Raw genomic sequence first — 26,010 nt, forward strand, 5'->3', positions numbered from 1 at the left:
CCATGTTTTTTTTTTTTTCTGAGAAAGTTATGTGTTTCATTTAATCCAGTATACTAAGATAATTTTATATAAACACCTAAATAAAATATTTGCATAAGCCATGTATACCTGATTATGCTATGGAGGTGTGTGCTCCTGAAGGGCTGATGTGCCTGCCACCAACTGTGAGTCATAACGGCCACTCAGAGCACAAGCTCTCAGTGCGACCTTAGGAAGACTGAGGAAGACTGCGAGCTGTTGCCCCTTCTGCTGTTTTCAAAATGGGCAACTTTTTCTCAGCTCTCTGCTGAAATCATAACTAGTTATCCTATTATATCCAATACTTCTCTCCCCGGTCTGTCTAGCCTCTTCTTTGAAAGGCACTGTAAAATATCCTGTCCTTTGCAGCCTAGATTCAGATTCCCACTTTCTCTAATACACAGCAAGTTTGATCTAATGCACATGGCTCGTAAAGCAAGAGAAACTGTAAATCTCAGAGTCAGTGTGTCAACAGACAGTGTTGGCCACAGCAGGTGGCCTGGTGACACTGGAGGTGTATGTCATCGAGGAACCATTCCTCAGATGCATGCATCTTCAACAACAGAGGTGGGAGGCAGGACACCATTACCTGTGATAATGTGCAATTAAGGACACTAATACGGGGTAAAGAGACAAATTACTGGGGACACAGTGGAAACAATATGGTACTTTGTATTTTGAGATTTCCAAAAGGGCTGCTTTGAGTTGTTGACTGCTACACAGCTGAAAGGAGGGCTCAATGGTATAGATAATGAAGTCCCTTGGACCCAGTGTTCCTAGGCCACCCAGCCATCTTAGAAAGTTGATCAATACCGGGAACCCGAGGTAGCTCCTGCCACAACCTGCCACCGTTGGTTAGTCTGTGTCAATAAAATGCAACAAGCAGTGTGGCAAGCAACAGGGAGCCCAGAGGATTGAGCACTGGGTCTTCTGCGGCCTCTGCCTGCAAGTGACCAGTGAGCCCAGTGGTCAAAGCTGCCCAAAGGTCGGCGACAGGATGGTACTAAACCAAAGCTCAATAGAGCAACGGGGACAACTGGAAAAAAAAAATAAGGGGGGAAAAAAATCACATTTGAAAGCTGAGTTTCAGGAACAATCTCCACTGATAATACGGAGGACACAGCTGTGTGTGCTGGTAACATGAAGGACACAGCTCTGTACTCGTACAATGCTTTTATCCACTACAGTACAATCCGTTCGTGTTTTTAATTTGAGCTAAAAAGCCCTTCCTTTTTTGGTATGCAAAAACAGCTTTTCAAGGATTAAAGCATTTAAAAAAAAAAATAGTCTGATTTATAAGCCAGATGCAAGCACCGTCTTTGTAGGCGCCTGGTCATTTGTGTTGTTTGTCACCATAACGGCCTCCCACGGGAGTTCTAGGGAACTGATGGTCACAACAGTAACAGGCATGCTTGCCTTGAGGGTTAGCTAGTTTCTCTGCTTGTCCAATATCACTGGCCTTTGTGGTCTTTACAACAGTGAACCACAGAGTATCCAGTGAGTGTGCCTGCTCTGATGGGGGCTTTTCCCCCAATAATACTTTACTTGCAGTTATGTTAATGTTTATCATCACAATATATGATCTGACTCTGTATCAAGTTAGAAAAAGCCATCGAGAGGATATCAGTTTAGATTTATTCAAAAGCAAATAATGTTACAGGGTTGGTGCAGTGATCAGAAAAAAAGTAACCTAATTTTAAATTTAATTTAAGTGACATTTTATATAAATGTTTTTCAAGTGTTCCAAACTTAAGAATACACATGACTGAAGGTAAGCAAACATGAGAAATCATACAATAATACTGAACAGAAATCTTGATGGCAGGCATGGCAGGGAAACCAAATCAGACTCACTTGGCACTGCAACAGAATGAAAGTAATCAAAGGGCATGGGGACAGCTGTCTGAGGCGACGACCACACCACACTAAACTATGACCCTGAAACTGGGGAATGAGAGGTGAAGTCCATGATGGGCCTGGCTTCCTGACAAGCAGCACACTCTAGGCCATGGAACAAAAAAGTGGAAGGCAAATAACCCAGCATCACAAAGCTGAAAAGCCAGAAGGCAGAGTTCCAGGCAAACAGAACCCCTAGAAAATGCAGGATAAGGAACCCTTCACAAAGCAATGGTCTTGCAGGGGGGTGGGGGCGCTTAGGAAGACATTAGCTACAGAGAGAGAGGCCTTGTGAAAGGGATTAGAGCCTCTTCAATCATGAGAAGACAGTGAGACAATGCCATTCTGCCTGCACACTAGGAAGCAGCCTTTCCCAGACCCCAGATCTGCTGCACCTGGGTTTTAGACTTCACTGCCTGCAGAACCATGAGGGAAACTTGCTGCCTATAAGCCACAGCTGTTTCCCTTTAGCATCGGGTGGACTAGTGGAGAAGCAGAAGAGCAGGCCGCAGAGCCTAAAGAGGGTGGGGTAGAAGACAAGGTGATAGATACATGCCACCCAACAGCTTCTAACTGGACCCAAGGACCACTCAACAGGAGAGAGATCATGCCTGCTTCTGGAAACACAGGAGGCTTCTCAGAGCTAGTGGGACATGAGCCTTAGGAAAGCCTCTACTACCACCACTTTGCTAGACCAGCATGATTCCTTACCCTACAGTCTAAATCTTAGCCTTACACCCACTGGTAAGTGTAGCCTTAGCAAAGAAGCCTCTCTCTACAGCAAATGGAGACCATCACAGCAAACCACAACTGGACACAATGCAGAGATCATGGGGAGCCCAGCCCCAGTGGCTACATCTACATCATAGCTCCTGTCTCCATGGCTCAGGGAACATCACAGAAGAGGGGGAGGAAACATTGCAAGAACCATAATTCGACAATACTTTGTCTCACCACAAAGAATTAGAGGCACTAATGATTGCTGGAGGAGAAGTAGGCTGTCTCTGGAATGAGCCCCTTTATTGGTTGTCCAATGCAGAATGGTCAACCTTGAAACCACACACATCAACAGAAATGGACTCAACTGGTTGTAGTAATGTATGTATGTGCATACACACACATATAGGTGTTTTTGTGTGTGGTGTATGTAACACTACAAAGAAAAAGAAGCTATCAACTTGAGAGGGAACATGGGAGGGGGAGAAAAGGAAGGAGAAAAGTGATGTAATTGTATTTTAATTAAAACATTAAAAACAACAATGACAAAGACATAACAACAAAGAACAAAGTTCTAGTGATATGTAGAAAATAGCAACCAATCTAACATCTAAAAAAGTTCTACAAAGAGATATTGTGATGCAGAAAAATATTTGAAGAAATGACAGAAGTCTTTCCATGGTGGAAATTTAAAAAACAGAAAGAACAAGAAAGATAATTATTTCTATACCTACACTGAAACACATCACAGATAAACTGTGATACCAAAGTTAATGAAAAATACCTTCATGCAGCAATAGTAAAAACCGTTCATAGGAGCAATGGCATAAATTAACAAAGGATTTTTCATCAAATGCAATGGAGGGCAGGAGAAAATGGAAAGTCACCCTTAAAGGAATCTAGCCAACTCAAAATTCCACAATCAAAAAAACAAAACAAAACAAAACAAAACAACAAAGATAACTTTTTGACTACAACAAAAGCAAGCACACAAGCCCCCTGAGACAGCTCATTGTCCCCACATACACCTGCACTACAGGAAATAGCTACGGAAGTATTTCAAGCTAAAGAGAAATGCAAACAGCACAAAGACATCTAGAGAAAAGAATGAAGAGCTTATGCACATTTTAATATATACAAAGTGTATGTGCCTGACCTAAGAGCACCGAGGAAGCAGGTACATGAGAACATGCTACTGTCAGGGTCTTACTTGACACTAAGGAGTACAGCATCTCCTGAATAGTAAGTTCAGGATGCATATTGTGAGTCCAAGACAGAAACTATCACAGGAAATAAATGCAATCTGAAACATATTCAAGTATTCCAGAAGAAAACAGCTAGGACACACAGAAGAACCACAACCTACCCTGGCCAGTTGTGGGAAGGACAATTTCAAAATAGAGACACTGGGATGGCAAGATGGCTAACTGGTTAAAGTTGTTTACCAGTCTGGGGACATGAGTTTGATCCCCAGGACCCACAGGTGGAAGGAAAAAGACAGCAAAAGAAATTTTAAATTTGGGCTGGAGAGATGGCTCAGCAGTTAAAAACTGTTTTTACAAAGGACCCAAGTTTGATTCCTAGCACAAAGGTTAGATAGCTCACAACCACCTGCAACTCTAGCTCCAAGGGGTATGACATCCTCTTCTGAACAGTGTTGGCACCTGCACTCATATGCACATAGACACACAGATACTATAAAATAAAGTTAAGAAGGGGCTGAAGCAATGGCTTTGCATTTATAAGCACTCCCTGCTCTTCAGAGGGCCCAGGTTCTAGCCTCAGAACTCACATGGGGCTAGGAGATCCAATGTCCTCTTCTGGCTTCTGCAGGAAGTGCACACATAGGTGCACAGACATATATGCAGGCAAAACATCTATGCACACAAAATTATAAGATAATAGAGAAGAGAAAAAAACAAAATAAGAATATAAGTCCTAAGAGATCACCACACTCCTGTTAGTAACCAGAACAAGATGGATATGCTACACAATCATAGTTTTTTGTTTTTGTTTTTGTTTTTTTTTGGGGGGGGGTTGAGACAGGGTTTCTCTGTGTAGCTCTGGCTGTCCTGGAACTCCCTCTGTAGACCGTGCTGGCCTCAAACTCACAGAGATCCGCCTGCCTCTGCCTCCCGAGTGCTGGGATTAAAGATGAGCACCACCACAACCCAGCAATCATAGTTCTTAAAATTCACTGGCAATTGAGGCAGCAATTATCCTAAAGCTTACTTTAATAAATGACAAGGCCATTTTAAAAGAAAAGAAATCCCTGGCTGCTATTCCCTGACTAAAAGAAAGGGAGGAAAAGAAATCCGCCCCAGACAAAAACTAATGAGAAATCAGTCCAGCTATGAACAGCTGGCTGAAAGGTGCAAGCTCCCTCCCCCCACACACACAATTTTCCCAAGGTACTAGAAGCTTTTAGCTAGGGAAAACTGGGGGATGGAGATAATAAGTAAGCCAAGATAAACTTCTAGGAGGCAAAAACTCTTCAGAATACAGAGAAGCCAATACAGGCCATAGTGGGACAACATGAAGAGCTCTCCTGGGACTGGAACAAGGGGCAGACCGAAAAAAATTCCTCAGCAATTGAAAAAGTCAGTCACCAACATGTAAAACAGGAAGCTATCTCCTACAAATGAAAGGAAAGGTTCTGAATAGCCCATTAACACACAAGAAGGTACTTGTCACTCTCAGGCAAGAGAAAAATACAAACTAAATACAAAATAAAGCAACTATTTCAGCATTGCTAAAAATAAGCAGAGGAAACACACAGGACCACACTGGGAAGAGAGAGAGGCAAGGGGCTTATACTGCCTGGCTGCCTGAGGGTGAAGGCTGGGAGGAGTGGGCTGGGGCTCCTGCACACTGGAGGATGACAACTGGGAGGCAACTCCAAAGTCTGCTAGCAAGCGTCTTACAAAGTTAAATGTGCATTTATCCTATGGAGCAACAACTTTTTCCACTCTTGAGATACTTTACCCCAGAGAAATAAAAAGGTTTGTCCACAAAAAGCAGTGTTCTGTTATGTTCTATTAGCTTTATGCATATAAATATTTGAAAAACCTGTATGCTTATCAGGAGAAACACTACTCTGAGACAAAACAAACAAACAAAAAGAACAAAGTATAGATATGTGCAACAGCATAAATGCCACTCAAAACCATTCTCAGTGAAAGAAGTCACATACAGGGGACATACATGAAGGCAAGAGCGGTAATAAATATGTGATATGAAAACAGAAGGGACTACTTGGAGGCGAGGAAAGAGATAAGCAGAGTGGGAGGTAGAGGGTAGGGGCCAATAAGAACAATATGTGTGTGAATGAAAATGGCTCAATGAAACCCATGGCTAATTTAAAAACTGGAAAAAAAATTGGTCACAATAAAATCTGTTTACTTTGTATAATTAGTGGCAGGGCCAATGAGATGGATCAGTAGCTAACAGTGGTTGCTACAAAACCTGATGACTGGAGTCTGCTCCCTGGAACACACATAAGGGTTTAAGATGGATCTAACTCCAAAAAGTCACTCCAACTTCCACACACTTCACGTACCCACACATCATAGTCTCTCACATAATAATAAAGTATTTAAATATACTTCATTCATAAAAATACTCATATGTATAGAATGTTAAATGTTTTAATTTGTAAGAGAAATACAAAGAACATGCTGCAAGGCTCTACTCACATTCCATTCATCCGTAGATTAGTCCTCAGAAGAGTTTTCGGCAATTCTTCACATACTGTGTTATTTGGGGCTGGTGCGGCGGCAGGACAAGACCGGGCGGGCAGAAAAACCATACTCCTTACATATGGTGCCCACGTGGCTAGTAAGGACTTCCACTTAAAATTTAACAAAAGCTTAAAAAGGGGTTTTAGAAACAAAAAAGCAGAGACAAGCAAGGTTTCTTGGTAGCAGCATTTTGCGAGAGACAAGCAGATTGTGCGGATCCTTTAGGAGAGTTTTCCTGACTCAGCATAAGCGGCAAAAAACCACAAGGCTTTTAAGAAACTCTGCTAACAATTCATTGGTGTGTATGAGAGCTGGCAATGACAGGGACCACATCTCCAAGCGGGCAGCATGGGCTGGATAGCAGTGTAGACCAAGGCAGTGAGCACAGCTCTCACTGTTGGCAGTAAAATAATCGCCGCCATCTTTGATAAACCTCGGCAGAAACAACAATGACTTTCATTTTAGCAATGTTGTTGTTTAACAGATAAAGACTTGTGGCTACAAAAAGATAAAGATTTACAATAAAGACAGATTCACATTAAGTAAAAGCTAAAGGTTTACAGTGTGTTTTAAAATATGTGTAGACATAGAAAAAAAGAATAAAATGGTTTTAAATAGACAAAGAAGAGTTGGGTGTTGTGGCACACGCCTTTAATCCCAGCACTTGAGAGACAGAGGCAAGCAGATCTCTGTGATTGCAAAGTAAACCTGGAATGCAGAGTGAATTCCAGGACAGATAAGAGTTACACAGAGAAACCCTGTCTCAAAAAATAAAAAATAAAAAGTAAAAGAAACAGAGTAATAATAAAGCCATGTAAAGATGAAAAGCTCAGAGAGAATCTGGTTACTGTATGGTGTTATACTGTCTGTGTATCTTTTGACTGCTGAGGAAACAACAACAACTGTTAAAGCAAATGCTGCTGGATCAATCCAATTTATATATTTTAAAAATGCTTTGACTCAAAAATGTAAGTTCAAGGACAAGTTACTGGGGAAAAGGATTTCTATTTTTGTTTCCACAGAAAATGAAAAGCTATGGATTCCTTCCAGACTAATGTGGTTTGAGCAAGCCAGACCCCCTGAAACAGCGTTCCTGGGTGATCCAACATTCAAAACAGCTTGAACAAGGCAGCCTTGCAGACTACAGCCAGGATTTCTGCATCTTCTTAGGATCCCCATAAAAGCAGGAAGCAGTTTGGAAAGAATGACGCCCAAATTCCCAAATATTGTTTATAAATGTTTGTTTTCATTTAAATGGACTTGGTTATAAATGGTTAATGATCACAGCCAATTCTTTTTAAAGGTTAAAAAGGGGATTATGGTATAGCTATGAATACTTTGTTTTGGAATGGATTTTCATTTATTGATACAATTTAAGGTCAATTTTGTGATTAAGTATATTTCTCCTCTTGTTTAGATGTTGTGTTTATATAACTCAGAAATGTAATATATAATTTAGTACAGATTTTAGATAGCTACCTATAATAGTCAAAACTTATAGTTAAGTTAGTTAGGATTTCTAGATATATAGACATGTATTTAAGATGAATAGGTATTCTTCAAACCTTTCAAAGACCTACAGAATATGGCATTTAAAATGGTTTAGGGTTTTTCTTGACAGTGAGACATAAATGCTCCTGGAAACACCACCTGAATCAGAAAGGAAGATGAAGATGGACACTGAAGAAACTCATTATGGAGTTTACTTCCAATATAGCAAGACTAGCCATTTGGACAAGATATTGCTCTTGTCTAGACTATTTGACTTTATGCTGTATAAACTGGACATGCAGAACCCACAGAAAAGTGATTGCTGATTCAAGATGGACATTGCTACAGAGTTCCTGCTTCATGGAAGAGTCCGCCAGACAGTCTGCAGACACAAAAAAAGTGACTGACTGCCAATACAAGAAGACAGTTTAAAGTTTCCTGCTTTGCTGAAGAGTCTGCCAGACACACTATGGCCTATGGGCTGAAGATGGAAGATTACAGAAGAACTTCAGGTGACTGACAAGGCAAGATGTCTCTGTCATTTCTAGAGTTTATATACTATCCTTCTGTGGTCTTTGAAGGAGTTGAAGACAGATAGTTATGGTTATAAGTTTTCCTTAGTTAGGGTTAAAGATAAGTTATATATAGGACTTTAGACTCACAAAGATAGAATAGATGATGGAATACTTTCTTAAATCTTGATAAATGTTAATGGACTAAATATTGTTAATTGTGATTCTTATTTGATAACTGTTGTGTGATATACTTTACTATGTTAAGGTTAAAACCCTTCTTTTTATTTAGACAGAAAAGAGGAGATGATGGGAGATGCGATTCTGTAAATATGTTTCTCATACTGGTTTAATAAAGCACTGTTGGCCAATAGGAAAGCAAGCTAAGCGGGACTAGGAGACAAGGAGGAAAGAGGAAGTAGTAAGGAGAGTCAAGATGGAGAGTGGAGAGAGAACAGAACCGCTGTCCCTCCGCTCTCAGTAAGAAATACATAGAAATGGGTTAATACTTAAGACAGAGCTAGCCGATAAGAAACAAGTAACTGGCCAACAGCATAATGTCAAATACAGTCTCAGTGTATTATTTGGGGCTGGCGCAGTGGCGGGACAAAACCGGGCGGGCGGAAAAACCATACTCCCTACAACATACCTTCATTCTGTCTTATCTAGTGTTCTCTGTACACTTTAAAGTGTTTGCATTCAAGTGGAACAAAAAAGACACCATATAGAAGAGTACCAAGTATATTACAAAAGGTAAAGAGCTAACAAACAGAATGGTCCACATCACACAGGGACATGGTTGCAATGATGCTATGACTAACCCTGACTTCCTAACCACTAACAGGAGTGGGGTGTACAATATGGTACAGAGATGAGTGACAAGATTAATGTGTTCCAGCTCCAAAACCTCAGACAAGCAGCTCGAGCCTTGGAGGAGACAGGAGTGTGGAACCGTTGGCTGTAGCTTACAGAAGCCAGCTAGAGCTAGCTTAAGTAGAAAGTTTGCACAACTCAAGAACAGAGCCAGGGAGCAAAATACCAAAGGAAAGCAAGACAAGTCAACCTACTGGATACTTTATCTTCCCTCTTCTTTTAATCCAATACACTTGTCTATCATCCAGCACCCGAGAAGACATCACAATGCAGTGTAATAATTCAGAGAATAAGGCAAACCAATTTTGACTCTCTCACACCCATTCCTCCCCCATTCTCTCTGCCCCTCTCCCTTTCCAAACTTCCCAGGGAAACACAGCTCCTACTTCTGCCAGGCACAACTGGAGCAGTCAAATGCTGAGAAGGCAAAGGTGCAATAAGAGAACAGCAGTACTCTGCAATCCAGTAGGAGAGGGAAGAGAGTTTGTAGAAAAATAAGTATTTATCAAGAACCGCTAGTTATCTTGTAAGCCACAGTAAGTTTCAGAATGTGATAGAACACTAGGCTTCGTGGCAATGTGGACATGCAAAGACTGTGCAAGCAGTTCTGAGAGCTCTGACTATCCTTATAGCAAACATCACAATAGGTTTTTACACATGTGCTTTTGTTAATTCTACATCCTGAATATGTTTCATATTTCAGTAAGTGGTTATTTTTTCAAGCTCTCTCTCTCACACACACACACTCTCTCTCATGTACATATGCACATGCTAGCAAATATCACACACACACACACACACACACACACACACACACACACACACACACACCAAACAAACAACCACCACAGAAAAATGGGAAGCCTTCGAGGGAACACAGCATGAAAAACAGCTACATAACAGAATGGACTATGTAGAAGGGGCTACCACCACTTATCAGCTGGTGTCTACTGCCACCAAAGAACAACACCTCTGTGATCCTCCCCTTCTTTTCTTCATACTATGTCTCCAAACACAGCCAGATACTTGGGAAATGTTTAGACTTGGCCCCAAGCAATCAAATATTTGAAATGACCTCACAATGAGTTGTGTAAATGTGAGGCAAGGAAGTAGGAGGGCCCATCTAGCACTACACAGGATGTTTAAGAAGAGGAGCACCTACTCTCAGCCAGGCATGGTGGCACATGCCTTTCATCTCATCACTCAGGAGGCAGAGACAGGACCTACAGAGTTCAAGGACATCCAGGGCCACCCAGTGCCAAAACAAAACAAAACAAAAACAAACAAAACTTACTCAAGGCTCTCCTAAAAGTTACTATTTAAAACCCACAGTGGCCTCAGAACAAAATATCACTCAAAATACGAAGAGCCAACTGCAGAAAACAGAAATAAATCGAGGAAACTAAAATAATTTAAAAATGATGCCTGAATTCTTGTAAAACTGAAGTGTAGATAAAAGAAGTTATAAGAAAGCAGTCAGTAAACATATACCTTCAGTGGTTATTAAGAGACAGCCAAGTGGTGTCAGAGGAACACCATTAACTTCTGGGAACGAACTAGAAGGAAATGACCACATTCCACCACAAAATGTAATGCACAGGAAAGAACAAGGAACTGAACAGCCACACGGAACAGCAGTGCCCTGTGTCCTTCATGCATATAAGCAGCATTGGCAAACACTGCATTAGATTCATGCATTTCATTCTTTGGTTTGGTTTTTTGGGACAGGGTTGATGTGGGATGTCCTTCTGCATGCTGTGAATATGTGTTGCTTTTATTGGTTGATAAATAAAGCTGATTTGGCCAATGGCCATGCAGGAGCCAGGCAGGAAATCCAAAAAAATATACAGAGAGACACCATATAGCTGCCAAAGGAGTAAGATGCCAGAATATTACTAGTAAGCCATAGCCACATGGTAATACCCAGACCAATAAAAATTGGCTAATTTAATTGTGAGAGCTAGTAATAAGCCTGAACCATTGGCCAGACAATTACAATTAGTATTAAGCCTCAGAATGAGTGGCAGTGGGGACTAGTGGGACTGGGAGAGACAGAGAAAAACTTCCAATTACACAGGGTCTCTTGTATTTCAGGCTGGCCTTGAACCCACCATAGCTGAGGCCAACCTTGAACTTCTGATTTTCCTGCATTACTGTACATGGTTTGTATAGCACTGGTGGATTCATACATGCTAGGCAAGCACTCTACCAATTGAGCTACATCCCCAGCCCCTACTATGCATCCGTTAATGTCTAATATGAAAGCTTCTATCCCTGTTGCTACATTTTCTAGGCAGTCTTCAAAAGAGCATCTAATTTTCTGGTTATCTAAAAAGAGAAACTTGAAAGCTGAAATGATCAAACACCACATATGATGAACACTGAAAATCATGTTCTTTACTGAATTGAAAGTTTTGCACTGAATGTAGTTGGAAGCAGTGAGACTTGTTATGTGAAGTTATATATTAAGTATAACCTCTTAATACTGCTTTTACAAAAAAGCCCTGTAAGCATCAGAGTTCACTCTCATACAGGCACCTTGCCTGGCAGTGGCAGGAGGGGACACTGATTATAATATACTCTACTCCTGAAGTGGCCCTAAGACAGAAACACCATCTTCTCACATTTACACCAGAAGAACGTTTGGCTGTGCTTTACCTACATTCCTTTGTTTCATCTTGAAATAAACAGATACTTGCAAATACATTCATACATCCCACTGCTGGTGCATACAGTGATAAAAACAGGTTCGTGACAACAAGAAACTATACAAACAGGGATTACCTGGAGGTAGGAATTGTAGTTGGTTGTTAGCTAATCGAAGATGACGTAATGCTTTCAGACGACCAATTTCCGGGCAAACAATCTCTAAGGCATTGTCACTAAGATCCAGACACTGGAGTTTTACAAGGGACCCGATGGCTTCCGAGAGAAAAGAGAGGGAAAACAGAATGAGTGTGACTCACAAAAGTGGCCCTAGATGATAAATGCTTTAATCTTCTTTGACTATACAGTGAAAACAAAGTTATGAAAGTGGTAAATACTTCCACCTTGAGATAAAATGTAACTTCAGAAAAGAACAAACAAAAACGTTAAAATGAAGGGGGAATGTGTGACTTAATACATGATTGAAAGATGATCCCAGCTGTGATGGCAAACATCAGTGGCCACTGACCAGGGAGGGTGAGACAGCTGGTAGAGCCTGAGGCCAGCCAGGACAGAGGAGCCTGTTTTCAGAGGAAGTGACTAGGAGCAGGGGCCAGGGCAGTGGCTCAGTCGGTGAGCACTTGTCATGCTAGCAAGGTAACTGAGCTCAGTCCCCAGAACCCAAATCTCAAACCGCTACACTTAGAGCTAGAGACGCAGGGACCAGGGGCGCTGGGGCTCACTCCCTGGCCAGCCAGGTCAGCCTGCTTGGTGAGTCACAAGGCTGCCCTCTCCCTCTCCTGCACGGTGTTGCACTGAGCACTCATTCCGTTTCCCAGCAGCAGTTTGTACAGTAATTTACCTGGACATTTACTGTCCTTTTAGATTTATTGATCTGCTCAGTCATAATTCTTAACTGGGATTACATTTTAAAGCAAACACATTAAAAATCCCTTTAGTTTAAAATTCCCTAACACACCAACCAAAATAGGTTTAGAGAAATAATTTCATCTGCTCATAAAGCAGAATAGAAACTACAGAGTTTTCAAACTAAAAATCCTCGTGTGCTTACCTTCCGGGACCACAACTATGTTATTTGAGTGAAGGTACCTGTGACCAAAGGGAGGGAAAGCACTGTTATTATTCAGTATTTTGCCAGATAATTAGTTAATATAAGCTCTGTTTGAAAAACATATCAAATATAAGGCAAAAAACTTCCTTTCTTACTGTAATGTCAACCCAAAACACACAGATATAACAGCTAAGAAACCACATTTTGAAAGTAACAGCTTATGCTAAGTCACAAATATTAAATCTATCTTCCAGCTAAGTCACTTTAAAATCATTAATAAATATAAAAATCTTGAGGTGTTTTCCAGCCTCATTAAAGAATTACCAATTTCTCCAGATCATGTAAATTATTTGGGTTTTCAGAAAAGCATCTAGTGAGTATAAGGAGAGACCAGTTTTTAGTTTCAGGTGAAAGATATTTCTAACTGGCTCGGCTGTTAAGAGTCACTTGTTAAGACTCACAGGGACCCTCGGTTCAGTTCCCAGCACCCACTTGGTAGCTCATAACCATCCGGAATTCCTGTTCCAGGGGTCAAACACCCTCTTCTTACCTCCACACACACCAGGCACGCACATGGGGCACACACAAACTCACTTTCAGGGAAAAGACTCAATGAGAAAATAAGAAACAAACAAACAAAAGACCCTTCCAGCTATCTCTAGTTGGCATGCTTACTGTAACCCAAGAATAGGGATTAAATGTTCACTAATGCATCTGTAGACTCAGAGATTTTATTTCTCTGCAAATGGAGCTCTTTAGAAAGGCCTGCAAGCCCAGGCAAGCCTGAGTCATCACACTTTCCCACTGAAGTATCTCTGGCACACTCTAGTGGAGACTCCAAGTACAGAGTCAGAAACAAGATATTTAGAGCCAAACAACAGAGACTACCAGAGATCAAACAGTAGTAATAGGAGAAAATAGGTTTTATTACTGACTTTGAAGAAAACTAGATTTTAGAATACTTTATTTTCAAATCAATCAAATCCACAAAAGTAATTTAAAATATAACTTAGAAAATTTCTTTTTGCATTTAAAAAAAATCTTTAGTGGACTTTAAAATATGAGCACAGAATAATAAAAACAGAAAATAATGTTGTGAAGCTTTTCCGATGTGAAGTTAGGCCAGTGTTGTAGAGGCTGTTAGTTAACCTGTGGGTTTTGAAATCAGCTAATCCCAGACACACTCAGATATAAGAGTTTTCCCCCAGGAAATACCTAAAGGCTTTTCACTAACAGTTCTTAAGGTTTGAAATCAGTTTTTTCAAAAATGGTTATGAAGAAAAGCATCCGGATATTTTGATCAATATCACATGCTCAAACTCCCCAGCAGAACATGATAAACCCTACAACCAAGGTGAAGAAATAAGCATACCTCCTCACCATCCCACCAACGGGCCCCACCTCCTCTCCGTCCTCCCATGCCCCCACCACTATTCCACTAACTGATAGAAGAGAGACCCAAGCCGAGAGCTCCTGGCCTTCTTGCCAGTTGGTGGAGAGACAAAGCCTTCTCTTTTGGCAAAAGTCCAGGCTGTAGTATTGGCTTCTATGTTTGTCAGGCAGCAAGCCCTCACTTGGTAGCTATGTGGCACAATTTAACCAAGTGCATACTCTAGAATAGAATCACTCTTTGCTTTGTGTATAGGAATTGATTGCACCATTTTAAATGCAATACTTTGGAAGTATTCTTGATTAAGGTTCTTTGTGCCAAAAGACTGTAAATAAATGTGCAGGCATACACACTCAAGTATGCAAATGTGCATTTGTTGTACAGAAAAACCAGATGCCATCACATAAAAAATAGAGCCAGAGCTGGGCTTTAAAAACTGTTTCAATAAGATACTTGCCTGGAAATCTACCTACGAAAATGTCTGAATCAAAATATATACCAAAGCACTCACTATAATGACTGAAATTTTAAAACACCTTTCGACACCCTAAATGTATCTATAATAAAGATGGTATAAAGCATCACAGTGTTCCTAATCCCCACTACACAGTGGAACCATCAGGGATTCAAAATATCATCCATCAAGTGTTAAGTACAACATGATCTGAATTCCACAAATAATTCTAGGATACATCCAAGTGAGAATCCACATAGTCCTTCTGTGATAACTGGGTGAGAGGTATACCAGTACAGGGCACTGTCTTTACTGCGCTTAGTCATGTGACCATGGGGACAAGAACAACACCCCAGTCTCCTAATTTACAATCACAAAAGAGCGCATGTTGGCATCTCTGGGGGATTAGAGGAGCTGAAGCAGAGCTTTTAGGGAGGGGCTTGTTGGGACAAGGTGAGAGTCAATGAACATGTTTGCTGCTCTGTAGCTGTAGGACTTTTGTGATCACAGGCTTAGGACGTCCAATTTTAACAGTTCTTAATTTCAGAGTAACTGAAATCACTAGTTTTCATCTTGTTTTGCTGAAATACTGCAGGAAATCAAATTCCGTGTTAGTTCAGTGTTAGCACAAATACCACTGAAGGATACAGGTGCTTTGGCAAATAAATGGCTTGGTCATCTTGTCTTGTTTTTTATTTATTTTTTTAATAAACTGAAACAAACTTTTACTCAATATGCTAATGTCAGTTTCCTAGTGTTGACTAATATCCCATGGAACTCCTGATGTTAACCACAGGGAAACTGGGTGAGGGGTATATGAGAACACTCTGTGCTATCTTTACAACTTCCCTTAACTATGAATGTACTCTACGGTGAAAAGTTTAATTGAAGGAACAGGACTTCCACTTCTAGACATGATGGAGTAACAAGGGCCAGACTGACCTGACTGCTAGAAACAAGGAAAAAAAAACAGATGGGATCTATGAAACAACTATTTCAGACAGTGACAACAGGTGACTAAGACCATGTTTCCTAAAAATAGAACTGGAAAGGCAAGCCACGTCATCACCTACTGTCTGTAGGGAAAATCAGGACTATGGCATAAGAAGAGAATTCCTAGGTTATGGAGCCAATAGGAGAGCTCATCAACTAGCAGCAGCCAAGGGAAAAGAGTTCAGGAAACAATGAAACTACCTCCTACTCCAACCTATCCCACTCCACCCTTCCCCACCCCTCCCCACCCCTCCCCACCCCACAAAAGCAGCTCCAAAAACTTAACTGCTCTCTTGACTCTTTGCTAAATTCTAAAATGCATATGCATAAGAGAAACCCTGGGCAAAAGCAGGAGAGAAGTTACCAGCTGAACAGCCCACAAAGCTCTCTGGACTGAGAGGCATGCGTCCAAGCCCAGTGCCAAATGCTGCACTTACCCAGGGCATTCAAAGGAGACCCTAGACAGCCCAGGCCTTTGCAGAGACAGAACCTATCCTTAGATCCGAAATTACTCCTATACTAAAAAAAGCCTGATACAAGACAATAAAATGTAGACTATGGAAAATTTATAAAACTATCATCCAATGAAGAAAATGGTCCCAAACCAGGAAATAAAATAAAATAAAAAGCCAAACCAATCAATACAAATAAACCCACTAAGCAGACGATAGCATACAAGGACATTTAAATAGCCATGATGATCATATTCAGGTGTGTACTGACTCCTTTTGTGACAACTTGACACAAGCCAGAGTCACAGAGGAAGGAGACTCAGCTGAGGAAATGCCTCCATGAAATCCAGCTGTGATGCATTTTCTCATTTAGTGATCAATGGGGGAGGGCCCAGCCCACGGTTGGTGGTGCCATGCCTGGGCTAGAGGCCCTAGGTTCTATAAAAAAGCAGGCTGAGCAAGCCATGGAAAGCAAGACAGTAAACAGCACCCTCCATGCCTTCTACATCAGCTCCTTTCCTATGCTGCTGAGTTCCCATCCTGACTTCCTTTGATAACTTGCTGTTTGGTCACGGTGTTTTGCTGCAGCAACAGAAACCCTAACTAAGACAAGGTATACAGAAGAAAATTATGAACATTTTAAGAATTATAAAATGTAAAGAAAAATGAAAGACATCTATATAGAAATGAAAATACATAATATATAAAAGCACTGGATGGAGTTAACCTACTAATTGACCTCAAGATCAATTTATCAAATATAGTTTATCAAAACAGAAGCACACTGCAGAAAGACCCTGAAAATGAACAGTTGTGCTGATTATGGATGTATTAAACAGTCGAATGAGCACGAAGTAGTCTCACAGGTAAGGGCCAAAGACGGTAGAGGGATTAAAAACATCTGATGCGGCAAATGGATGGAACTAGAAGAAACCATCCTGAGTGAGGTAACCCAGTCACAAAAAGACAAACATGGTATGTACTCACTCATATATGGATTTTAGACAGAGCAAAGGATCACCAGCCTACAATCCACACTGCCAGAGAAGCTAGGAAACAAGGAGGATCTAAGAGAGACATACATGGTCCCCTGGAGAAGGGGAAAGGGACAAAAGCTCCTGAGCAAATTGGGAGCATGGGGGGGAGAGGAGAGGGTGTTAGTAGAAAGAGGAGGGGAGAGGAGGACATGAGGGAGCAGGAAGACTGAGTCAGAGGAGGAATAGAGGAGAACAAGAAAAAAGATACAATAATAGAGGGAGCCATTATAGGTTTAGAGAGAAATCTGGCACTGGGAAAATGTCCGGAGATCTACAAGGGTGACCCCAACTAACAATCTAAGCAATAGTGGAGGGGCTACCTTAAATGCCCTTCCCTATAGTGAGATTGATGACTACCTTACATGCCAGCCTAGAGCCTTCATCTAGAAGCTGATAGAAGCAGATGCAGACACCCACCACTAAACACTGAGCCCAACTCCTGGAATCCCAATTGCAGAGAGGGAGGACTGATGAGCAAAGGGGTCAAGACCAGGTGGAGAAACCCACAGAAACAGCTGACTTGAACAAGGGTAGCTCAAGGACCCCTTTGATAGCTGGGAAACCAGCATAGGACCAACCCAAACCCCTGAATGTGGGTCTCAGTTAGGAGGCCTGGGCAGTCTAAGGGACCTCTAACAGTGGAACCAAGCATTTTGTCACAGCAACACGAACAGGAACTAAAAAACGGTGTGATGGTGCATGCCTGTATCTCAGTACTTGACAGGTAGAGGCAGGAGGTCAGGAGTTTAAGGTCATTCCTGCCTAAGTTCCTGTTAGGGGGAGATAGTTCTAACACACAAGGGAAATGTCAAATGGCCCAGCTAATCTAGAAAAGTATAATAATTGTGATGAAAAGTGATAAAGAACCTCTTTCCCATAAAAATCAATGGAAATACTGGAAATTTTTCCTGAAGCAGTATACATAAGACTATGGTCACTAGCCCAAGGCCTGCGGCGACAGGGGAGTGTCTATGTTAGAAAAATGCTGTGGAGTATAACGCTGTGGCCTGTGAGCCCTGTTTTCATGTGTGCTAGCCCCATGCTAGCTGTAGAATTAAGGAAAGCCAAGTGTTCACAACCAAAATGAAAAGAAGTAGCCTGGAGTAAAGTGCGTGAGAAGGCTTCCCAAGCCGCATTCCCAAAGCATTTCTATACACTTGGTCTCAGAGCATGTCAATAAAGTGTGACCTGCTGTTGCATGTCACTGGTGTACTATGAAATCATTATGGTACTAACTTTTCTGTTGAAGTCTTTCATTGCCTTACTGGACCAACTTGCAGTTTCCTGACCCTATTTAAATATGTGTGTGTGTGTGTGTGTGTGTACATATGTAAAATATATATAGATCCTATTATCGAGGTTAAGTCCAAAGTTTCTAGCACAAAAACAAAACAAACAAACAAAAACCCTACCCCCAATGCTAATGTGAAACAAATACCAGGCAACTGTTTAATTTCACAGCTTCTTGAAGCAGTAGCAAACAACTTCAACAAATAACACACAAGCAGAAAACTTGAAGGAAAGCTGATAGAGTGCCCATGAGGGATCTGGTACCCAGGGCAGACCACTGGCACAGGTGGGGCGTTGACAAGTCCAGAGCACTGCAAACGAGCAACTGAAGAACTAAGGAGGCCTTGGGCTGGCATATCCCACGAGGCTGAAGCCTTACACAGGTAAAAGAAGAGAAGGCTAGAGCAGAGTCGCATGGCTGATGGTGTGTCATAACACTCACACGGAGACTCACAGAGACTAGGGGACGGAGTGGATTAAGCAATTACAGTAAGTATGTTTCATCATGAGCTGACCACTAACAGCTCATGGTCAAATCTGCCCACAGTAAGTCTACAGAAACTGTGATTAGTGATCAGTTCAGGATTAGCCAGGACCCACTACCAACTTAGCAAATGTTTTTTTATAAAGAAAGGGGCAAGGTGTAGAAAAATGAAAGGCCAGGAAAACTTGCAACTCATTCTGAAGTCAATAATACTAGGACACCAAATACAAACAAATCACAAGATTACAAAGAAACATCCCTTTTGAAAACAGCTGCAAAATTCCACTACCCAACCAAACATAGTAACATAAAAAAATAATTATATCCTATGACCCAACAGAAGTCATCCCAGAATTATAATATTGGTTTGATGTACAAGGCTTGATCAGTATAATGTACAATATTATTAAAATAAACGGCAAAATATGAAGAAAAAAGAGACACACATTTAAAAAGAAAAAAAAAAAAAAAAGCACAAAATAAGTGAAGAGAGCTTCCCAGTCACAGAACACTTATGAGATGCCTGAAGCTAATATATTTAATGGAGAAGACCAAACAAATACAATGACACCTTCATGTGCTCATCACTTCTTTTCAACTTTCTGTGACTAATCTAGGGCACTTAATTAAGAAAACTGGATGAATGAACGAACAAACTAATGAACAAAAACTGGCATATAAAAAGAGGATGTAAAGCTATTTTTATTGTGGGTAACATCATGTTGTATCTAAAAAACTCCAGCCTTGGTAGTAATCAACTGATTGATCTCTAGTTGAACTTAAGAACCACTCAGCAAGAGGGAAATCAGAGAGCACTGGCTAGATACTGGGCTTCCTGGTGGAAGTGCCAGGGCCCAGCAACTCCTTTCACGTCACTCAGAGCACACCCCACATGCATGAGGAAGAAGTGTCACAGTGTTGAGTGGGTTACACTTGGTGACTGGCTGTGGGTGTTCGCTGTACTATATTATCACCTCTTCTGTTAGTTTGAGGAGTCCCAGGAAAAAAGAGAGAGGATGGGACAAATGACAGAGACTCGAGGTAAACGTGGGTGTAGCAGGTTGGCTTTCCTCCACCTTCCTAATAGATCAAGCAACACAGAGCAAGGACAGCAATGACAATATTCCTATAGTGAATCAGACACAGCCTTTCCTGTATGATGAAATCAGTACAGAGAAATATATGTGACCTAAATTTTTACCTTCCACTGGGGTAAAATAAACACAAATCCATTATTCTTTATGTCAGCTAGTCTTACAAGGGGAAACATTTAATTGAGGACTTGCTTATAATTTCAGAGATTAAGTCCATGATCATCATGGCAGAAGTCATGGTAGTAGGCAGGCAAGGTGCTAGGGAAGTAGATGAGAGCTACATTCTGATCCATAACTAGAGAGAGGAAGTCTGGGCCTGGCACAGTCTTTTGAAACCTCAAAGCCCACGCCCAGTGACATACTTCTTCCAGTAAGGCCAAACCTCTTAATCCTTCCAATCCTTTCAAATAGCATCACTCCCTGATGACTAAGCATTCACATATATGGGTCTATGGCAGCCATTCTTTTTCACACATTAAAAAACAAAAGTGGCCAGGTGGTGGTGGGCATGCCTTTAACTCCAGCACTTGGGAGGCAGAGGCAGAGGCAGATGGATCTCTGGCTTCCTGTCTACAGAGAGAGTTCCGAGACAGCCAGAGAAACCCTATCTCAAAAAAAAAAAAAAAAAAAAGTAAATCTGGGAGCTCTGCAAGCTTAAGGACCAGAGTTTGAATACCACAAAAAAGTCAGAGAGAGCGCTATATGTGTCTGCAACCCTAGCAACTGGAGGACAAAGAGAGATCCTGAGAGCCTTTGGCCAACCAGCCAGTAGGGCCCAAAAGACACACTACAGTTCAATGAGAGGCCCAATCTCAAGAGTAAGGAAGAAATTGAGAGAGGAAGACATCAACAAACTTATTGTCATCTCTGTGTATGCATGTGCACACACATATGCACGACACAAAAACAATTAAAAATAAGTAAAAATAAAACCTGGTTACTAAGATGCACCTCAGTGGGGAGGCGCTGCCATACCACGCAGTACACAGAAAACACACAGCACCTCAAGAGAACAAATGGGTGAATTTTGTGTTGTGTAGGCAATCTTCAAAGAAAGCTGAAACTGAGACAGGGAGGAAGTGGGGAGAACTTGTCACTGATGTCCCTCTAGGCCATCAGACAGCTTATCTCCTGGCTCATACAGAAACAGCAACATTCTCCCAATTTGCATGGACTTCCCAGAAGGGCATCTTCATCATCTGAGCTGAGACATTTCAACACATTAAAAGGTTCCAACATACCATGGAGGTAAGTTAGCAAAGCCTCCGGTCTACCCATAGCAACACGACAACCACACCCAAAAGTAACACATTTCAAATAGTTTAACATTCCCATTCTTGCTTTTCTATTTGTTTATTTTAAAAGTTGAATAGACAGACTCACAGTTCCACAAGGTTTGGAAGCTTCTGGGCGAGGTTTTCTGGCTGAAAATTAAAAACACAGAATTAAATTCTATCTTTGAAAAGCAGTATTAACATTTTTAATTACCTTACACCCAACAGACTATCTTCTTGAGATATAAATTTTGAGAATGTAAAAATAGCTCAGTGTGCTTAGGATTTATACTTATACCAATCACAAGACACTTAGTAAATTCAAATGGTTATAATCAGCATCTCTTTCAACCTTCCTAATGTTGTGTGGCCCTTTAATACAACTCCTCATGCTGTGGTGACCCCCAACCATGAAATTATTTTCATTGCTACTTCATAACTAATTTTGTTACTGTTAGGAGTTGTAACGAAAATATCTGTGTTTCCTGATGCTATTAGGTGACCCCTGTGAAAAGGGTTTCAACCTACAGATTGAGAAACAATGCCTTAGGGAAACCAGAACCCTCTGGCTCCATGGATGGTGAAAGAAAAACACCCTTCAGGAGGCAGACAGAAGGGAGCAGGCTGTGGGTGAGGCAACTGGGGGCTAGAGAGGCAGCTGTGGACAAGGAACGCCAAGGACTGCCCACAGTCTGCACAGGGGGAAAGGCATTCGAGACTCCTTACCGTCCCCAGAAGGGACCCCCACCCTATCGACCCCACCCTGATTTTGGATGCTGGACTTCAGAGTATGTGCAAATGAACCTTGGCTGGTGCTGTCAATACTGTGGCCTCACAGAGCCCTCCACCGCCTCTACCCTAGTTCTGCAGCTAAAGACTGAGACGCAAGAGGGTTGACGATGGACAGAGAGGAGGATGGAATGTACATGGGGGGTGCTTTTCCAAGGGGGGACTTCTACAATTTCATTCACAGGTTGAAAGGAGCAGAAGCCCCCACCCCCTGGGATGTTCCGGTAAATAATTGTGTATAGAATCACAAACATGGTTCATATTTACACAGAGAGGAGGATGCGCACTATGAGAACTGAAGGAGCACACAGGATATGTTTTGTTTTGTTTTTTTATCCCGCATCCCCCAAACACCAAAAGGTAAGCTAGGTTTCAATGACAGAACCAGAAATAGCTTTTAGAAAACAAAAATAAAAACACGTCTGGCATGAACCCTGAAAGACAAACATAAGCAAACAGCATGAGGTGGACAGGAGGGTATCTGGCTCTCCTGCTGGGCACCGGAAGGAACACATACAAAGGGAAAGGGTAGGAGTGTTAGCTATTGTCCTGTAAAGCCTTGCCAGTAGTCCTAAAGACATCGTGGGCTCTTTAAATCTTGTTATAGCAACAACTGTGCTTGGGGTTGGGGTGGCCAGCAATGAGGAATGTGTGATGGCTTGAATGACATGTCCCTGCAGTTGGTGCCTCGGTTTGGGGAGGTTTAGGAGGTGTGGCCTTGCTGGAGGAAGTGTGTCACAGGAAGCGGAGCTGTGAGGTTTCAAAGCCACAGGCCATTCCTAGGCGGCTCTCTGACTCCCTCTTGCAGTTCACAGTGTGAGTCCTCAGCTGCTCCTTCAGTTTACGTGCCCTTGTCCCATCCCTAACAGACTAAGACTTAGAAAGAAACCTGGCACCTAAGGGCAGTGACTCAGAACCACCTGTCTCTCCAGCCCCAGGGGGCCTGCTGCCCTCTTCTAGACTCACATGTGCACATACTTCCAAACACATACAAATTGAAAAGCTAAATAAAAATCAAGCATAACGACAGAGGGTGACTGTACAAAGTTGCAAGGACTGTAAAGGTGTGAATGTGGAGCATTCCCACAGACCCATGTTCAAACATTTGGTGGCCGGGTGGTGGCGCTGTTTGGGGCAGATTGTGGAGCCTTAGGAAGTAGGGCCTAGCGTAGGGGATGGGAGACAAACCACAATGGTAAGAGAAATAACTGACGCATGGGCTTTTCTAAGGACTAAACACAATGGAAACACACTGGTTTACTTTAGGTAAGAAAACACAGGGAGGAGCTTAGTCCTGCCTCACCTGCCATTAGAGGCCTGCCCCTTTCTAAATAGGGAAGGAGGAGTGGGAAGGGAGGGTGTAGCTGGGGAGGGGTGGGGGACCCGGCACTGGGAGCAGAGGAGGGAGGGTAAACCTTGGTTGGTATGAAAAATACATTAAATAAAATAATAAAAAAATTACAGGTGGTGGTGGCACACCTTTAATCCCAGCACTGGGGAAGCAGAGGCAGGCAGATCTCTTGTGAGTTCCTGGCCAGCCTGATCTACAGAGCTAGTTCCAGTATTACACAGAGAAACCCTGCCTCAAAAAAATAAAAACACAAAGAACAAAGAAAAAAATTACAATTTCATGTAGGCATACAGACACATCCCAACTGCTTAGACACATATAGCCACACCATTTTCTCATAAGAACATCACTGAAAATGAATACTGCGAAATGACTGAAGTATGTGAGTGCACACTGTTGACAGAATCACAGACGATTACGTAGTACAAGCTCTGAATCCTCATATTTGATACCAGTATACATACATGATATCAGTATACATACAAGATATCAGAGTACACACATGCTACCAGTATACGCACCACCAGTATACATGCTACCAGTATACATACATGATACCAGTATACATGATATGAGTACACATGATACCAGTATACATTCAAAACTTACTTCCTCAGACATCACAAGTGGATCTATCAAAATCCCTGGAATAGTCTTTTAGTATTGGTATCTTTCCTCATAACAGCACACATTTCCATTTATGGGCATATCTAGCAAAACTGGAGAACTGTAGGGCAGAGGGCTTAATCATCAATTCTCCCATTTAAACAGAAATGCCAGCAAAGTCTTATCTCGTGTCATGTGTTGGAGCATCAATATTGTTTATGATTGGCTTACATGGCCCTCAGTTATTTCTGATGCCTACTTGACTTTGTCAGAGCATTCCATGATAAGCTAGTTTGCTTTTTGCACTTTATTTTTTGAGTTAGATCTATCAATCACAAAGCACTGAAACCTTACTTCTGCTACCGACCGGCATCAGTATGAACTTATGAACAAGCACATTTTGTGTATGTTTAAAAACAGTTGCACTAACTGCCTTTTGAAAATACAAAAAAAGTAAATGACATCCCTCGTAAATAAAGCTCAAACAGCCTAGGAAATCGTCTGCTGAACAGGCCATGACTGACCCCTACTGGTGCTCTATAGTATCACTCCCTTCTTTCTAAACCCACATTTTCATGGGAAACAGAAATCCTATCAACACTTACATACACAAATTTTCTTCATAACCAATGCAAAAGTAAACATTAACAAGTATATCTGGCATAAAATATCTCTTTCAAGCTCCCCTAAAATGTGAAGGCTTTTAAGTTTTTGAAACTTGAGACATTATTTTATAAACCACAGCAGATCTGTGATATTCTCTGGAAGAGACTGTCCTCCTGCTCCTCCCCTAAGCTAGGGAAAAAGTGATACAGTCTGGGCTCTTCATCAGGTTAGGTTTTTGTTTTGTTTTGTTTTGTTTTTTTTCTTATCTGTTAAAGAATTAAAAGACAGGGAAACTCTTGAGCCAGATAGCACCAAGGAAATCTCACACACTGCAAACCAGGGCAGACAGACACAGCAGTCCAAGAAAGGCATTTACTGGGAGTGACTCTACAGCCTACTCAGTTGTGGACTAGAACCTTCAAAACCATGAGCCAAAGTAAGCCTTTTCTAAGTTGGTTATCCGGGAATTTGTTAGAGCAATAGAAAGCAAGCTAACACAACACACAGATGCTGCCAATAAGGCAGCAATAATGCTGCCAAAAGATGCTTAACATCATCAGCCTCAGGGAGGTGCAAATCCAACCCACAGCGAGGTACCACTTCACAGTTACTGAGACAGTATACCAACAATAAAGTAATGGCAAATACCACAGTTGGTAAGGATGTAGAGAATCCAGAAGTCCAGCCCACTGATGGGGAGAATCAGCTTTCTCCAGAGATGAGCCCCAAATAGGTTATACATTCACAGTGGTCAGCCTTAAACACATGTACACACGAGCAACACTGTGTGTGTGTGTGTGTGTGTAAAACAATAAATACAAAAGAAGAGGTTGAGAACATCAGAAGGAACAGGGAAGAGGCACTGGAAGGGGCAAAGGGAAGGTGGACATAAATGATGTAAATATGATGTAAATATAATGTACTCATTGTTAAATTCTAAACAGAGGTCAGGCATGGGGGCGCATACCTTTAATCTCAGCACTTGGGAGGCAAAGGCAGGCATATTTCTGCATTCAAGGGCAGCCTGCTCTACAGTTCGAGTTCCAGAACAGAGAGGGCTGTGCAGAGAAACCCTAACTTGAAAGACAATTTTTTAAATTAAAAATAAACTGGTAATCATGACCTGACACCATGGAGCTACACACTGGCTACTTCAGCTTACAGCTTCCTCGGCTCTGAAGCTACCTGCTCTCTTTATAACTACTGAGGCATTCCCCAATTTTTT

The 26,010-nt window shown here is 41.6% G+C and overlaps 1 protein-coding gene across 4 annotated transcripts in view; it reads right to left on the reverse strand.

Moving 5' to 3' along the window:
• Lrrc28 (leucine rich repeat containing 28) overlaps positions 1–26,010 on the reverse strand; it is a 132,438-nt gene that overhangs the window by 83,950 nt on the left and 22,478 nt on the right. For all 4 annotated transcript variants that reach the window (XM_051206515.1, XM_051206517.1, XM_051206516.1 and 1 more), the window contains exons 3-5: positions 21,543–21,583; positions 12,966–13,003; positions 12,032–12,169 (exon numbers count right to left, since the gene is read on the reverse strand). In XM_051206515.1, the coding sequence (XP_051062472.1) occupies positions 12,032–12,169; positions 12,966–13,003; positions 21,543–21,583 (217 nt within the window). The remainder of the gene's footprint in view (positions 1–12,031; positions 12,170–12,965; positions 13,004–21,542; positions 21,584–26,010) is intronic.

This window comes from Phodopus roborovskii, unplaced genomic scaffold (genome assembly GCF_943737965.1).
Source record: "Phodopus roborovskii unplaced genomic scaffold, PHOROB, whole genome shotgun sequence".
NCBI lineage: Eukaryota > Metazoa > Chordata > Mammalia > Rodentia > Cricetidae > Phodopus > Phodopus roborovskii.